The sequence below is a fragment of the Mustela putorius genome, unplaced genomic scaffold (genome assembly GCF_011764305.1).
Source record: "Mustela putorius furo isolate JIRA1106 unplaced genomic scaffold, ASM1176430v1.1 tig00003836_pilon_pilon_pilon, whole genome shotgun sequence".
Classification (NCBI taxonomy): Eukaryota; Metazoa; Chordata; class Mammalia; order Carnivora; family Mustelidae; genus Mustela; species Mustela putorius.
Window position 1 is genome coordinate 36305083 of NW_025421989.1, and position 18414 is coordinate 36323496.

The 18414-nt window shown below is 38.6% G+C and overlaps 1 protein-coding gene across 13 annotated transcripts in view; it reads right to left on the bottom strand.

The window, feature by feature from the left end:
• Positions 1-18414, bottom strand: part of CASK (calcium/calmodulin dependent serine protein kinase) — a 362863-nt gene that overhangs the window by 29004 nt on the left and 315445 nt on the right. For 6 of the 13 annotated variants that reach the window (XM_013057510.2, XM_004754920.2, XM_013057509.2 and 3 more), the window contains 5 exons: positions 12403-12481; positions 6592-6677; positions 5481-5549; positions 2464-2532; positions 1013-1048 (listed from right to left, as the gene is read on the bottom strand). In XM_013057510.2, the coding sequence (XP_012912964.1) occupies positions 1013-1048; positions 2464-2532; positions 5481-5549; positions 6592-6677; positions 12403-12481 (339 nt within the window). The remainder of the gene's footprint in view (positions 1-1012; positions 1049-2463; positions 2533-5480; positions 5550-6591; positions 6678-12402; positions 12482-18414) is intronic. The other 7 variants (XM_004754922.2, XM_013057513.2, XM_004754923.2 and 4 more) reach the window with 3 other exon arrangements.

Sequence of the window (18414 nt, forward strand, 5' to 3'; positions counted from 1 at the left end):
TTTTAAAGCATTTAAAAAATTAATCGTGTTACTGAGCTTTCAAGAAAGATTTTGGCTTTGTATCTGTATTTTCCTCTTCTTAGAGAAGAAAAATGACAAGGGGTTATCATACAGCAGCATTGTACGAACCACTGTATTTCTAAATGCTTTAAATAAGGTGATGGATATCTAATGTTGCATCACTTATGTGGTCTTAAGAACAAACTATGGGGGAGTTCTGTCAGGTGCCAATTTACGTACACTTGAACTTGGATGCCAAATTCCAAGAAAATTCCCTATAAAATTCTATCTCTTGAAATTAAATTTGAGTATTAATGTTTCGGTCACTGTAAAACCAACCTGAAGGCTTTGGAAATACTGTGTGATTATTCTGTTCAAGTTTCCTTGTCAGAAATGCAGCCTGTAAAATTACTAGGTCTCTGCCTCTGCATCTGAAATGCATACTCTTAGAGTGGGTGGCACACCGGAAGCTGCCTGCTGGTGACAGGCAGCGCGTCACTTTCCCCAGGTGACCCAACAGAGGCATACTGGGATGCAAAGCCAGGATGTTGTGAGCTTTCATCGTAAATGGCTTTTAGATACCCACAAGCAAATACAAATTAAGAAAAAGCCTTAAAATTTCAGAAAATTACTGATTAAACATGGTCGTCAGCACATATGCTTTAGTCATTCTTAGAATTCTAGGAGTTTTGTGACCCTTAACAATTTTTTTCCCAACTCCAGAGGCAGGCCTGTAAGACCACCCCCCCACCCCAAAAGGCTGAATTCTTAAACCATTAACACAAGGTTATCAGGTTGAAATTACAATAACCATAACAGCTACAAAGATATGAGGAAAAAAATCCTTATAGAAAATTAGTCATGTGTAATGTGTTAAAATGAAATGGTACAAGCTCTCAATGCTTAAATGTTATGGCCCAAAATGCAGACATTATGGGATGGAAAGGGTTAATAAAGGATTGGCTATTCGCAGCTCAGTTTAGAGAAGTTTCTATAGAGGATATCTATTCACCTGTCGTCCTTTTGGTTGGGTAGTTGATGGCAAGTCCTGTAGAATAAAGCCAACCCAGGAGAAAAATTTTCATTTACTTTTCAAGAGTACAAGGTAATTTGTGTGTTCTGTTACAATATGGTTAAAAAATGAGCTAGATTTCAGTTGTAAAGAGATCACAAACATTATTCCATTTCTCAGAAATGTTGAGTTATCGAAAAAAAATCAAACCCAGGCCACTTAGCAGCAAGCTGAGGGAAGCAGGTAAGTTTAAGCAAGAGAGAAAATATGTTCTTAAGAAACAACTCAGCATCTTCAACACAAAAGCCACTGTGAGTGAAACAGCCCTATTAAAAACAAAAAGAAAACCCCAAACGTAAAAGAGCCGTTGCCCTTTTCAACTTAGTCACTGCAATTATTTAGGTTTTGAGGAATTCCATGGCTATATGGATTTTGACCATCTTTAAAGTATTACATGTTTAAACTATTAGAACGAATTCCATTGGTAGCCTATTTGGAAGTTAAAAACAAAGGTCGTTAGGAATTTTCTCCTATAATTTCTCTTAATGATATCATTCTGTTCGAGATGATCTCTAAATTATTGACAATTTTATCGACTGAAGACAGTTGATGTGTTTTTAAAGGGCATGTGGACAGCAAATGAGCGATACTGCTGCATTTAGTAAAACTCGCGGTACAGTTCAACAGCAATATCAGCAACTTAAGATTTTGTTACCCTGAAAGATCAGACGCTTGCACCTTAAGTGCTTCCGTTTAGGTAAATGAAAAACAATTCTTTTCATATTCCAAAATGAATAGTTCTGAAAAAAAAATAGTCAAATTCCAAGTTCAAGTCAAAATATCAAGTACTTTGTGTTAAAGATGTGATAACAGCGTGGCTTAAGTGCAGTTGGAAGCCAGTTCCTTTTGCTTTTCATATCCAGGCAAGGCTTATAATTCACAAAAATATGTGCACGGACCACAATAACAGAGGGCACACCAATTCGTAACGTAGATAGCGGAAACTAAAACAGGTTGCTGATATCACTCAGAATAGACAACTACAAAGCCCGAGAATACCCAGATGCCTACTCTGCAAAATCCTTAAGTTTCTTCATCTTTCTCCAATTAAAATAAATTTAGAAATTTCAATAAATTGCCATTTAGGATATTCTTTGGGTAAGTAAGTCTGAGCAAAGTCAGAGAGGCGCCCGTGGGGTGACCCAGAAATATTTTGAGCATGACCAAAGCGATCTTGAACTCCAGTTCTTCCAATTTAACTAATTAAAGGGATTTTTCACAAGAAGAAAATGTTGAAAAGATTTTCCAGGAGTAAACTGCATTGTAGCTGTAGTAGCCTTGTATATCGGCAGAAGACAATATTTTCCACTGAACACATGTAACTATAACACTCATGGCAGGTGGCACCAACAGAATTGTCACACTTTGCTGTGTGGAGCTAGAGTTCTTACCGAAACAGAATTGTTAGTGCTGCTATGACCATTAGCTGGGGACTGCCTGGAAGTGGAGGGGGAATCTCTCTGAAATAAGACACAAGGTTCATTAACACAGAACACTGGCACAGACACAGAGATATTCACATTCACAGTTACAACCACAATCGGACAGCCGTTTCCTCTGAGGTTTTTTTCTTTTCTTTTCTTTTCTTTTTTTTTTTTTAGCTGTAAAGGTGCTATACTGACTTACGTGCATGATTTCACAGAAGTATGAAAAAGTTTTTGCAGTTGGAAGATTCACATATTGTATGCGATGACTGTGTCATTCGTTAATAATTTCTCTCCTGTCTCCAATACTCTAGAACCTTGGCTGACTTTAAGTGAGACCCGGAAAAGGGAATTGATATTAAAATCCAATAAAATCCAATTAAAATCCTTTTGGACTGTAAAATGAAATATTACTGTACACTTATTGTGCTGAAGATCTCAACTGCCTAATTTTTTATTCAAAATTAGGTTGAAAAGTACTTAATAGTTTTTAGGTACCTCAGTGTCAAAAATTACTGAATGACTCATTTGAAGTAAAACAAATCTAACTCCTCCCCACCCAAAAAAAACTTCTCATGTTGTAATCACCTTGGAGTCTTTCCAGGACAAATATTACTAATGAGGGTAAAAGATAGACATCCACAAGAGAAGAAACCTTTATTCTTTAGATCATTTTAGGAGACTGATTAAAACAATAATCTCATGGGGCACCTGGGTGGCTCAGTGGGTTAAGCCTCTGCCTTCAGCTCAGGTCATGATCTCAGGGTCCTGAGATCGAGCCCTGCATCAGACCCTCTGCTTGGCAGGAAGCCTGCTTCCCCCTCTCTCTCTGCCTGACTCTCTGCCTACTTGTGATCTCTCTCTGTCAAATAAATAAATAAAATCTTTAAAAAAAAACAACAATAACCTCGAGCCTCTAAAAATATTACACTTCTGGCAAAAGTCCGAGGAGGCACAGCCACTCTCCCTAGATCTGTCGTACTCAGTCACAGTCCTCTCTGGGCTCCATTCCCTTATTGTCCAAATCAGCTTTAATGACAAGCATAAAGAGAGGAAGAAAATATGCACTGTACCATTTCTGGTTTAGTGGAGTTCTCTGAAACCTTTGAGATATACATGTCTGCTCAAAAGACATTTGTTTTTTCTAGAAGATATACAGAAAACTTCTGGAGCTTGTTAGCTTTTTGAGTAACGGGCTCCCTTAGACGAGCATTCTTGAATGCTCACGAGCAGATTGGTTTCTAGGTGCTACCCCCAGGGAAGCAAGTCAGCGGGACCAGTGTGAGGGCAGGGTCTCCCCTCTTTTGCCCGGGGAATACTGATGCGGGTGGCCAGAGAGCCCTTCTTTAGGAAGTACTGCCCTAGCTGGGAAGAGTCCAACCACAGGCTTGAATCCTGCCAGGGCACCAGAGTGTCAAACAGGGTGGGGGTAGGGCTAGGAGGAGAGTATCATTTTTCCTACTATTCAGAAGTAAAGAAGGTAAGGGGGGGTTCTTCTGACTCAAGTGTAGAATTTGTATGTATAATACTGGTCCCACCCTAAAACTAGTTCCACCACTTAAAAAACACAGGAGAAACTTGTATCTTAATAACTAACAATATCCCTTAGTTAGCTAAGAAAACACAAGTCAATCGTATTCATTAAATGTCTTCAATGCTGACAAATGGTATGAGGACCACCTACGATGTCAGAATATTGGAATGCCTCACATGAGAGGTGTGTGTGACATTCTCTCTTCCCTGGAAGATTTGTGTTCTAGGTTACAAATTACAAAACTATGAATCCTGGAGCAGAAGTAGCTCTCTGTTTTCTTTTGAAATACAGTATTCACTGAAGTTCCATAAAAAGCCACCAAGAGGAGCTCAAAACCTGATAGAACAGAAACCCCAACTGTCACAATGCACTAAAAAATATCCTTGACCAAACTACAAATTCTTAGACATATCTTTGATAGGTTCGGAAAGCAAAGCCTCTGAGTTTGCTTGGGAGATCGAAGCCTTACTAGGGTCTGGAAGAGGCACTGCAATTTCTCCCTCAACTTCTGGGTACGAATTCAATTTTCTAGATGAGTTCCAATAAGTTACTTGTCAGTCTTGAAAATCATCTGTAGGAAATATGTTCTTCCCACCGAAGTACACAGACTTGGGAGATGCAATGTAAAGGATCAGCTTCAAATAATTATGCTCGAGCTGAGTGTGCAATGACTGAAGGGTGACAGACCCTTCATGCCAGCCTGTATTTCCAAATACAAAAAGAATAGATTTTGGAATCTCATTTCATGACCGACACGAAACTGGATAATATAGGTCGCAGAGCTACAATTTCTATATGATACACCTACCGTGAGAAAGGAACCTTGGGGTTGTATTATCCTAGAAAACTTACTTGCTTATGAATCACCAAGTGTTCCAAATTGAAACGATTTCACAGAAGGTCACAAAAGCCTCTACTCCTCTCGGAAAGTCAGTTATCAACTCCTCATGGACTTAACATCTGTCCAGGGACTTGTCACAGTTTTTTTTTTTTTTTTTTTTTTAAACACCTCGGTCTTAACAGAAATAGATCACTTCTCAAATTCTTGGAAAGAAGAACTATCTGTGTGATTTCTTAATAAGGGAAGTGAATGTACTTCCTGGAAATATTATTGCAATTATCTTTCTTTTTTTCCTCAGAGACTCCATTTGTTATTAAGCCTTCTGTCATTACTTGGAGCTCCTCGAGATTTGGCTGCCCTTCCAGCCTGCAGACAGTTAAAGTGCTGAGGAGTTCCCCATGGAAGCAGGGCCGAGTAGGTGAATGGAACCTACTCTGTTCCGTTATCTTTGTTGTAAAATTGGTGTGCAGTGATCAACAGCACAGGCAGAAACAATTTCCCAGAAAGCCAAAACATTCAGCCATCAGCAGACAGTTAGTTAAGAACCCAGAGGAGACAGGGGTGGCGGGGGCGGTGGGGCGGGGCGGGGGGTCGCGCTGGAGCCATTACCTCACAGGACGATGACTGAGTGCGGTAACTTGGCACTATCTTGAAGGTGATACTCCCCCGCATTTCCCGCTGGAGGGGGAAGAAAGGAGAGCTTGCTTAACACACAAATGTTGCACACAAAGACATGTGAGAAACCACTTGAAATGGGGGGGGATTAATGTAAGCCAGCTGAGCACGCAGGGGCCTTTTAAACGAAATGGAGTTAGAGGGTAGGGGCTGCTCACGGGAGACACCCTTTGAAGTCAAGGCTGACTGCCTTGTTCGGGCGGCAGCAGTGGAACAGACCCCCCTCGGTTCCCTTTTCATAGACACACAGAAACTTCTAAGTGCTTTTCGAAAGTAAGTATGAACTGAGCCAGATGACAGAATAAGTAATTACACAAAGACGGTATTTGGTCTGCTACATGATGATGGTGTACTCCATTGAATTTGCTTTTTCTTTCATAATGCTGGCCGTACGGTTTTTGCTATAGTAGTTTGTGTGCTTATTTCACACTTAAGAGATATTCATAATGTGTGAGGCCACTACACTGTGGCAGGAAGATGGCTCAGGACCAGAGGTCCAAGACTTCTGCCTCTGTTCAGTACGACAGTGAACATAGGTCAGGGACCGTCATTCTGCTTTTTTAATAAAAGGCCAATTGTGAACACAGATTTTGGCTATGCGCGGTCAAAAATAGCCAGGTCTACTATGTTTTTCCTTCCCTCTGTGCTGCAGAGAAATCCAATACAGCAGGCTATGACTCAGCTGAACAGAACAAGGCTTCTGACATTGCTGATGTCAGCAGAATGGAGGGTGGGGAGAAATGAGTTCGCATATACGCACAATTGGAAAGGTTATCTTTACACATTTGTTCAGTAAGAAACGAGATCGAGGAGGCAAGGAGACCGTCGAAGCCCACGCTGCTCGATGGGCAAGAGGATTCCAAGCTCTGTTGCATATAAACATTTTCCCAGTTGTCAGTTCTTATGAATGTTGTAGAAAGTCAAGTCCAACAAACAGTGGGACCAGAAAAATACTCTGATTACAAGAGAATACCACTTATGCATGCCTTATAAAGCAAGCTAACAAACTGAAAGTCAATCTTGGAATAAAGACAAAGAAACTCACGAGCATTTTCTGCAGCTGTTCCACTGTTTGGTTAGCCACACTGATGCCGTTAATTTCTCGAATTTCATCACCGACGTGAAGTGTACCTAAAGAAATGATGCAGTTACAAACATGAAATGATGTATGTAACATTTATAATAATGTCCAAAGACAGCAATATAAGTAATTAAAAAATTAATCTAACTATTGAAGGCCAATGTTTCAGAAACAGGTACAGATTTGGCTCATTTAGTAAACTCACCAAAACGGATAGATCTACTTACGGAAGACATACTTTTGAAAGATGGCTGTGGAAATCTGCTTATTTCTCTGAGAGAGGCACTATGTATCATGGTTTAAAATGACAGTTTCTAGATCTAGCCTGTCTGGGGCAAATCTCAGCTACATCCCATACCAGCTTTAAGATCTTGGGTAGAATACCAAAATATTCCATATCTCAGTTTTCAATATTTACAAAATGGAGATGAAAACAGTATCTATTTCATATGATTGCCTTGAGGATTAAGTTAGTTTAATACACGTAGAAGGATCAGGAGTGTTCGTGGCATATGGTAAAGTATCACTGAAGTGTCTGTTATCATTTCCTACCATTTTCTTTTCTTTCTTTCTTTCTTTTTTTAAAGATTTTATTTATTTATTTGTTGGGGCAGGGGGAGAGAGAGAGAGAGAGATATCATCACAAGTAGGCAGAGAGGCAGGCAGAGGCAGAGGGAGAAGCAGGTTCCCACCGAACAAGTAGCCCGATATGGGACTCTATCCCAGGATGCTGGGATCATGACCTGAGCCAAAGGCAGCCGCTTAAGCAACTGAGCCACCCAGGCGTCCCTCCTACCATTTTTATCATCATCATCATCTACCAAATATGATGCAGAGAATTGTGATAATTCCTGTATAACACTCAACTTACATTAGACAAAACACAATCATTTTATAATAATTTGGTAGGCATTTCAGGGTCCTCTCATACTTCAATTGGAAAGAGAGCCCAAAAACCAATGCCTAAATAGGGAGTTATGTGAAATTTTACTTCCTTATTTATAAATTGTGCACATGTTTATATACTGACCTGGCATCGTTATGAAAAGCTCACAGCATCTTTTAGAGGTACACACTAAATGCACATAAAGAAAATAAGACCCCTGAGATTTGCTTCAAAATATTCCCTAGGGGTGGACAGTAGGGGAAGTACAGATGACATTGGTGTGGTTGTGACGTAACAGTGATTCTAGTGGCTTATGGGTATGCAGGTGATCGCTGCACTCTTCTTTCCACTTTTTTCTACTTGAACTCACTGCACTATTCTCTCTACTTGTGTTTGAAAATTAATATAATAAAATAAAAATCTGTGGACTTTTGCTTCCTAGTGTGGCTGGTTAGTCACTAGAAGACTTTCTTACACCTGTATCCCATCTAGGGCATACCTATTGAAGTGTTACTAGTTTCACAAAAGGAATACAAATTCCTTTTTTGGAGGGGGTAAATAAAGCGATAGAAGTTTATTAAGTCAAGATATAGAAAAAGCTCTCAAGAGTGAGAGGGGTCCCGATGGGGTTGCTGCTAAGGAGTACAAATTCCTAAGAGCACTGCCGACTTCCATCCCCCACCATCAGCTGCACATAAGGACCCGTGAGCTGGATCCAGAGTGGTGATGAAGGAAGGGTGGAATGAAACAGTGGAAAGGGTGGATGCCACAGCAGCAGTACCTGCTAGCCAGATTCTGAGCCTTGGGCCAACGGCAAGTGACAAAAACTGAGCCCAGGAATCTGGGGGGAGGCAAGATCCAGATTGGTGGCACTCCATGGTAGTTAGTAGAAGAGGGAACAAACAAAGTGTACCCAGTCTAGGCCCACCGGACTTTCATCAGTTAGAACAAACAATGAGCTCACAAAGGTCACCAAACATACAATAAGGCAAAGTCATCAGAAAGAGAAAAAACAGATTTAGATTGTCAAGGAGGACAGTTACTAGAATGATCAGATACAGAATATAAAATAGCCACATGTTAAATATTAGAAAAAAAATAAAGGACCTAATTGCAAGGATAAGCACACAACACGAGATTATCAGATGTGAACAGATAGACTTGAAAATAAAACTAAGAACAAATGACTAGTACTTCTGGAAAAGAAAACTATAACTGGTGATAGAAACCAGTGAATGGGGGTGCCTGGGTGGCTCAGTGGGTTAAAGCCTCTGCCTTCAGCTCAGGTCATGATCCCAGGGTCCTGGGATTGAGCCCCACATCAGGCAGGGAGCCTGCTTCCTCCTCTCTCTCTGCCTGCTTCTCTGCCTACTTGTGATCTCTGTCTGTCAAATAAATAAATAAAATCTTTAAAAAAAATAAATAAGTAAATAAAATATTAAAAAAAAAAAAGAAACCAGTGAATGGAGGAGTTGAACAGGAATTCAGATATGGCTGAAGAGAAGGTCAGTGAACTGGAAGATATAACCAAATATATTACCTAGAATGCAGGACAGGGAAATGAGACAGGGAAAACAAGAGACAAGAAATAAAGAAAATAGGAAAAAAAAATTAAGAGATATGGAGGGAATGTCTAACACACGTCTAGTGGAGTTCAAAAGGAGAGAATACAGAGAATGGAGAGGAGGCAATATTTGAAGAAATAATGGTTGTAAACTTTACTGAAGTGATGAAAACATGATTATGCAGGTCCAGGAAGAATAATGCATCCTAAAGAGGATAAATAAAGAGAAAACCATGTTGGAAAGTAGTGAAACTACAGAACATCTAAAGGCAAAGATCTTTTCCCCCTCTAAAGACAAAGTTCTTAGAACACCAAGAGAGAAAGGAGAGATCACTTATAATTCAAGGACAATTGTAGTGACATCAGACTTTCCAATGTCAAACAATGGATGCCAAAATACAACAGAACGGTAACCATCAACCTAAGACTGTGCTCCCAGCAAAAGTAATCTTCAAGATTGAGGATGAAATAAAATATTTACAGATAAATACCTCCTGAGGGAGTTTATCAACAGGAGACTAGAACTAAAGGAACTTCTAAGGATGTACTTTAGGAAGAAGGAAAATGCTCCCCAAAGGATGGTCTGTAATTTGAGAAGGAATGGTAAGTTTATATCTGAAACTAATATACCAAACACTTGTATGTAAACTATACTAGAAATAACATAAGAGAGAAGGAGTGGGGAGTATATAAAACCATAACCATTTATGTAAATCCAAACAAAAACAGTCATGTTAGTAATTGCAAATTTGTGAATTTAAAACAGGACAGAGCAAAATGCTGGGCAAAATAATGTGTAAGACAAAAGTGTGATCAGATTTAGTGTTCCTATGTCTTTGGGAGTGGGGTTAAGATACTATTTCCCTCTAGTAAACATAATGTTAATTACACATGATAAAAATTCAAGGTAACCACCTAAAAGATCTAAGTAGAGTGCTGAAATTCTAAACTCCCAGGGGGAAAAAATAGAACAAAAAAAATGAATAAGAAAATCCATTAAAAATGCGATAAGTATAAATAAAAAAGATGACAGACTCATCATAATAAATATTAATGGACTAACCTTGCCCATTAAAAGAGAGTGATCATCAGAGTGCATTAAAAAATATAATTTTTCAATTTACTCAAGATATAGAAAGCCTGAATAACCTTATGATTGTTAAAAAATTTGAAGCAGTTTTTAAAAAAAGAGTCTTTCCTGGGGTTCCTGGCTGGCTCAGATGGTAGAGCATACAACTTTTGATCTCAGGATCATGAGTTCAAGCCCCACATTGGGTGTAGAGCTTCCTTAAAAAAAAGTCTTTTCTAAAAAAAAAAAAAAATGAAAACCAAAACATCAGGCCTCGATAGTTTTATAGGCAAGTTCTACCAAACTTTTTAAAGGTACAAGTCATTCCAATATTCTACAAAGTCTTTCAGAGAACTCATGAAAGGAGACGGCTCTCCACATGATTTTATGAGGCAATGTAACTTTGAAACTAAAACAATGAATAAGCTAGGTTTATCTGAGAGATGCAGAAGGGGTTTATCGTTAGGAAATCTTTCAAAGTCATTCACTATGTTAATAGATAAAAGGAAAAAAACCTCCAAATGATCATCTCATCATCATCTCATCATCTCAAGATGAAGAGCATCTGATAAGATTCACAACTCAATCATAATTACATAATCATAATTCACAACCCCACAGAGCAAGACAAGAAAGGAAAATTAACTACCAGCCAGTCTCACTCATAATTACAAATACCAAAACTCTAAACAAAACATAAGCACACAGAATCCAGCAGTACATACAAAAAAAAAAAAACAAACAAACACAAAAACAAAACCCACACACAATGAATAAGCTAGGTTTATCTGAGAGATGCAGAAGGGGTTTATCGTTAGGAAATCTTTCAAAGTCATTCACTATGTTAATAGATACAAGGAAAAAACCTCCAAATGATCATCTCAGCAGATGAAGAGCATCTGATAAGATTCACAACTCAATCATAATTAAAAGGCTCAGCAACTAAGGATAGAAGAGAACATTCTCAGCCCTAAGAGAAGGCATCTAACTAAAATTCTACAGTAAATGGTACTCTTCACGGGGAATCATGAGAAAGCTACTTTTCAAAAATAAGACTAGGAGGAGGATGTCCACGACACCACTTCAATCAGAGATGGCAGACCCTAGTCACATGGTAATATAAGAAAAAGAGACTATGGAAACAATGATGTTGTGGCTTTAATGAATTTTTAAAAAAGATTTTTTTATTTATTTGACATACAGAGATCCCAAGTAGGCAGAGAGGTGGGGGGGTTGGGGTGGGGGGGAGGGTGCAGGCTCCCTGCTGAGCAGAGAGCCTGATGTGGGGCTCGATCCCAGGGCCCTGGGATCATGACCTGAGCCAAAGGCAGAGGCTTTAACCCACTGAGCCACCCAGGTACCCCTGCTTTACTGAATTTATAGCAACTCATTAGAATTAAGAAAGAGAAAATTCATCCTGGAGTCTAAAACCAATTCTCCCACATGAGTGTAGTCTACTTCCTCAGCCTCTAAAGATTCCCCTGTAGGCAAAAAACAAAAAACACAACAATAAAAAACCCCTCATCTTAAAGAAAGGAAGCCTAATTTTTGGATCAGCCTGCTGATCAATGCTAGTACCTAAAACTCAGCCCTTCCAAGGGTGAGGCTACTCCTGCACGTGCAGATCTTGCCCACCTAAGAGTTAATGAAAGCTCCCTTTTCTCAAAAACTCATTCTTGCTTTACCTCAGGCCTTAGTGGGATGCTTTCTCAGAAGGGCTGCAATTACTGTGGCAGGTATTAAAAACTTAATCTAGATTTGCTATCTCTTATTTTATCATTTAATTTTTATATTATTTATCAAACTCTAATTTCCTAATTTAGAAAGAGTATATCTCATTCCTGCATGAACGAGAAATTCTTCAACTGTCATTACATATCTATATCCATAAATGAATGTACATATGTATGTATGTATGTCCCAGAATAGATGCCTTCCAGATATCCAGGGGCCAGGTAGGATATTTACTTTATCCTCCATGGTCTTTTTAAAGTCAGGATCCAAACAGTAATTCAGAGATGTTCGGTAACAGAACTGTAATATACCCTTCCCCCCTTAATCACAGGCTGGAGCATGTACAGAAGAATATGAACAAATGAGACGAACAGTGATTAAAACCAAAGATAGATAACTTAAATAGATCATTAGGTGGACCACAGAGTAAACAGATTGTTTATATGGATCATAAAAAATACTTTCTCCACTAGGCTATAGGAAAAAAAGGTAAGGAGGGAAAGAATCACATATGAAACTTACCTTGCCTGTGAATCATGCCCCCGTGCATAATTCTTGCGACAATACAATGATTGAGCTCATTCATTTTTAAAGTGATTCCCTGTAAAAAGGTAAGTAAAATAGAATTACTATTCTTTTTTTTTTTTTTAAGATTTTATTTGTTTATTTGACAGAGAGAAATCACAAGTACACTGAGAGGCAGGCAGAGAGAGAGAGAGAAGGAAGCAGGCTCCCTGCTGAGCAGAGAGCCCGATGCGGGACTCGATCCCAGGACCCTGAGATCATGACCTGAGCCGAAGGCAGCGGCTTAACCCACTGAGCCACCCAGGCGCCCAGAATTACTATTCTTTTTTATGTTTGTGATAATTGTAGATAATTTTATTTACTAAAAGTAAGGAAAACATTCAAGAAAATACGGAAAATGAAGGAGGAAAACCATCTGTTACTCCACCATGCCAGGACGAAAATGTTATTTTTGGTATTTTGATTGCTGTAATAATGATACATACATTCCATACTGTGCTTTTTTTTTTTTTAAGATTTGTTTATTTATTTTGAGAGAGAGAGAGAGCAGGAGGGATAGAGGAGAGGGAGAGAGAATCCCAGGCAGACTCCACACTGTGCGCAGAGCCTGACGCAGGGCTTGATTGCACGAGATCATGACAGCTGAAATTGAGTCAAGCGTTCAACCCACTGAGACAACTTAGTGCCCCTTAAAGTGTACAATTTGGTAAATTTAACACTACATATGTGAAACCATTACTATAATGAGGAGCCTGACTATATCCATCACCCTGAAAAATTTCCTTGTGCCCACTGATCTACTCCCATCCCTGTACTCCCCCTCGCCTACGTTATGACCCCTCACACAGTATGCATTCTTATTTTGTTGCTTTTTTTTTTTTTTAACAATTCACAGTGTGAGATTTAATCACATTGTTGAATGTATCAACGGTTCACTCTTTGTCCTTGCTGAGTATTCCACTGTATGGATGTATCATTTTGTTTATCCATTCATAGACTGCATTTTCTCCCTAGCTTTGGATGATGAGAAGTGAGCCGTATTCTTGAGTTAGTCTCCAGCTGGTCACGATGTCTTCTTCTTTTGTTAAGATATGGATTTGTTTGAGTTTTTGCATCTATATTCAGGAGGGATACCAGTCTGTAGTTTTCTTTTCTTGTACTGTATTTAACTGGTTTTGCTATCAGGGTAAAAAAGCTAGCCACCTAATAATAATGATAATAAATGCTAGCCACCTAACAACAATAACAACAACAACAACGTTGGGAAGAATTCCTTCCTTTTCAATGTTTTGGGGAAAGTTTGTGTAGAATTATATGTTTGGTAGATTTCGCCAGTAATGCCACCTTGGAGTTTTCTTTGAGGAATGGTTTTTAACTACAAATTCAATTTTTAAATAGAATAGGGCAATTCAGTGCATTTCTTAAGTGAGTTTTGGTGTGCTTCTGCCTTCCTGGGAATTTGTCCATTTCATCTAAGTCACTGAATTTCTTGGTGTAAGGTTGTTTATAAGATATTCGTTATACATTTTTATGTCTGCAGATTCTGTAGTAGTGTCACTATTTTATGCAGGATATTGGTAATTAATGTCTTCTTTTTTCTCTGATCAATCTGGTCTTCTCAAAGAAAAAGTTTGTTTTATTGATTTTTCCTCTATTCTGTTTTCTATTTCATTAATTTCCACTTTGATCTTTATTATTTCTTTTCTTTCACTCACCTTGTGTTTAATGTGCTCTTTTTTGTTCTAGTTTCCTAAGGTAGAAGCTGAGGTCATTTAAGATATTTCTTTTCTAATATAGGTGTCTAGTGTTACACATTACTCCCTAAGTACTGCTTTTGCAGCATCCCAGAAATTCTGGTATATTGTTGTTTCATTTTTATTCACTTCAAAATACTTTTTAATTTCCCTTTTGATTTCTTCTTTGATCCACAGGTTATTTAGAATTGTGTTATTTAGTTTTCAAATGCTTGGGGAGTTTTCCCAAGGTCTTCCTGTTATTCACTTCCAATTTAATCACAATGTGGTCTGAGAATTATACACTTTGATATTAATACAGCCACTTCAGCTTCCTTTTGTTTAATGCCATCATAATATATCTTCTTCCATTCTTTTACTTTGAAACTATCTGTCTTTATGTATAAAGCAATTCTTGAAGGCAATATATAATTGGGTCTGTCCCCCTCCCCCACCTGACAACCTCTGCTTCTTAATTTGGGGAATTCAGACTACTTACATTTCATAGGATTACTGACACAGTCAGGTATAAATACATCTTCTTGCTATTTAATTTTCTTGTTCTATCTGTTCCATGTTTCCCTCTTCCTCTTTTTCTGCCTTCTTTTGGATTAGCTTATTTTTACTTTATTTTCTATTCTGTGTTGTCTGATTGGCTATAATTTGGTTTTGTTGTTTTGGTGGTTGCTTCAGGGTTTATGGTATCCATCTTTAACTTATTGCAATTCGAGTGATATTATACAGTGTCACATATAGTTTAAGAGACTTTTATGAGTATAGTTCCACTTCCTTTCTCCTGACCTTTGTGCTAGTTATACATTTTACTTTTACATGTAATAAGCCCCTAAACATATTGTTGTTATTTTTGCTTAAACTGCCAATTATCTTTTAAAGAGATTTAAATGATAAGGATATCCTTTAACATTTCTTTCACTGTAGGTCTACTGAATTCTTTCAGTTTTGGTATGTCTGAAAATGTTTTTGCCTTTAGTTTTTGAAACATACCTTTGCTGGGTTTTAAATTCTAAGACAAAACCTCTCAAGATTTTGTTTTTTCTTTCAGTACTTTAAAGACACTGTTCTTCTCAATTGTATTGTTTCTGATAAGAAGTCTGATGCCATTCTTATCTTTGTTCCTCTGTATGTAACCTTTCTTTTTTTTAATCTGTTTTTAAGATCTTCTATTTATCATGGTTTTTAAACCATTTGATTAAGATGTACCCTGGTACTGTTTCTTGGGTTCGGGGTTCACGGTGGTATTGTACCTACAGATTTATAGTTTTCATCAGGTTTGGAATGTTTTCAAACATTATTTCTTCAAATATCCTTCTCTCTCTTCTTCACTCTCTTCTCCTTCATAGGATCCAATTAACTATATGTTATGCTGCCTGAGGTTGTCCCAGAGCTCAGTAATGCTTTTCTTTCCTTTTTTTTTGAGAGAGAGAGAGAGCGAGCTCACACACAAGCAGCAGGGAGGGGCAAGGGGAGAGAGAGAAAATCTTAAGCAGGTTTCACAACCCATGACCAGCATGGTGCCTGACTTGGGGCTTGATCTCATGACCCCAAGATCATGACCTAAGCTGAAAACAAGAGTCAGATGCTTGACCAACAAAGCCACCAAGGCCCCTGCCTTTTTCATTTTAAAAAATTCTTTTTCTGTATTTCATTTTTCATAGTTTCTATTGCTGTATCTTTGAGTTTACTAATCTTCGCTTCTCAAATGTCTGATCTGCCATTAATCCCATAGTGTATTCTTCTGCTAAGTCTAATACCTTGGTCAGGTCTGTCAGTTTTGATTGATTATTCACTATGTTATAGGTCATATTGTCCCCCTTCTTTACATGCCTAGTAATCTTTGATTCAATGCTAGACATTGTGAATTTTATTTTGCTGCATGTTAGATGTTTTTTTATTCTTACAAATATTCTTAGACTTTGTTCTGGGATGTAGTTCACTAATTTGGGTCAATTAGTTTGATGCTTGGGTCTTGCTTTCATGATTTGTTAGGCAGGACTTGAGCAATTCTGAGCCTAGGGCTAATTATTCCTCATTACGGAGATAAGACTTTTCTGAGCACTCTATACACTGTGCCATGAATTCGTTTGCCAGGCCAGCTGGTGGGTAACAGGCAGTGAGTGCTGGGTACTGGATGGTCTTTTTGGACCTTTTGGATGGTCTTTTCTTGGCTCTGGGTAGTTTCCTCTCATAAATGCACTGGTCATAACTCAAACGAATACTTCAGGGGGACCCTCTACAGATTTCTGGGGGTTCTCTTCCTGTGCAGCTCTCTTTTATTTGGTCCTCTATCTTGTGCACTTTAGGTGCCTAGGTCACCTTGGATTCTCAGTTCTGTGTCCTCAATTCAGAACTGCCTGCTCTGCCTCAGTTCTCCCTTCCTGTGTTGTGGCCTGGAAACTCTTTCAAGTCAATAAGGTCAGGCGATCATAGGGCTTACCCTGTTTGCTTCCTATCTCTCAGGGATCATTTTCCTTTGTTGTCTGATGTCCAAAGTCTTGAAAACTGTTCTTTTATGTAATTTCGTTTGTTTAAAAATGTTTTTTTGGTTATTTCGGGTGAGAGGGTAAATCTGGTCCTTGTTACTCCATCTTGGCCAGAAGTAGAAGCTCCACATATTTAAAGCCAGACTACTAGTCTACAGAGATTACTTTTTATTTTCCCATTATTCTCTATTATAAGATAAACTTTCATAAGCATATTTTTTGGACTAGACCTGGCTGATCCTAAAAATCACATGGGGACCTTTTAAATAATACTATCGCTTAAACTCACTCCTTGGATTTAGATTCAGGAAGTCTGGAATGGAGCCCAGAAACCTGTATTTTCAACAAGTTCCCTTGGTGAAAACTGGTCCTGAATTTGAGATGATTAAGGTAGGGGGACGATCTTATCTTCTTCTTTGGAGAACAACACTCTGTTGGAAAGGTTCATGGAAATATCTGAGCCTTTATAATTTAGACTTGGAATCTGTACAATTCCAGAGAATATAACTTTGCTTGGTTCCTATTTTTCAGTTCTTAGAAGTGGTGGGCAAGCAATGTGAAAAACTGGTATATCAAAATGTTTCTAGTCCCAACGTTCAACTGTAATGTTCAAGTTTCATTTCCAACTTGTGTATTCAATCAGCATGTATGGTTACCAAGAGAGGTGTTCCTGGAGAAATGCTATAGATTTATGTGTAACTCAAACCTAATTTCATAAAGGAAATGGTAGTATGATGGGGGTTCAATCCTTGAAATTAATAAATTAATGTATCTGTTCAACCAACGTTATCATGATCCTGTTTTGTGGGCAGGCGCTCGGCTAGGCACATAATGAATTAAGACTATTCATTAGTGAACAGACAATAGTGATGAGACAGGCAGGGTCTCTCGTGACTAGGGGGATGTTCACCTCAAACCAGCTAGAGTTAACATTTATTATTTTGTCTGCCCCAAACATTTCTTTGCAGAGAGGAACTGACTCACATTCTCTCTGTTCCCAAGTTCCCAAACTGCAGGGAAGGGACTGGCCTAGGTTGGGCTGGGTGCAATGAACCTACCCCAGCTTGGGATAGACTCTGGGCCTTTCCTTGTTTACATAAGCCTTTCCCCTACCGTCCAAGCTAGTTCAACTTTGGTCTTTATCACTTGCAACTGAGGGAGTCTCAATTGACGGAGAGTAATCTCCAGGTGAAGTTGCAAATGGGAAAACAAGGGTGTGATGGGAGTGTATCATCCTTACAGGGTGGATCTAACATAGCTGGACACATTAAAGAAGGTCCAAAAAGCAAAAGAGATCATATAGATATATCCCGAAGAGCAATATAATGCTTTTAATAAGACAACTAACCAAGAAAATGAAGCTGTATTAAATGTAACAGAGAACTGTATTCCATTATTGAAAATATCTGTTTTATATCAAATAATTTCCATTTCTTATGGCAACCAGTCAAAAGGAGAACACAAACTTTTGGTAGGATCAAAGACAGAACAAAGAAGGGCTTCTTTAAGGAAACTTCTAGGGGAGACTTGGTCATTTTATGCTTTCTGAAGTTAACTGAGGGAATACACTTTCACTCAGCCTGTGGGTTTAGGTAGTGAGCCTCCACTGGAAAGATCATACAAATGTCATTGGGCTACTTTAGAATACGATAATCACTGGACACTTCTGGGCCTCCTTCTAACACCTCCAGCTTTCCTGTCTGTTTTGCTTGGCTGAACGTCACCACTTCTTCCTGCCTCTCGGACACAGTCTTTTCTCCTCTATAGCTCTATCA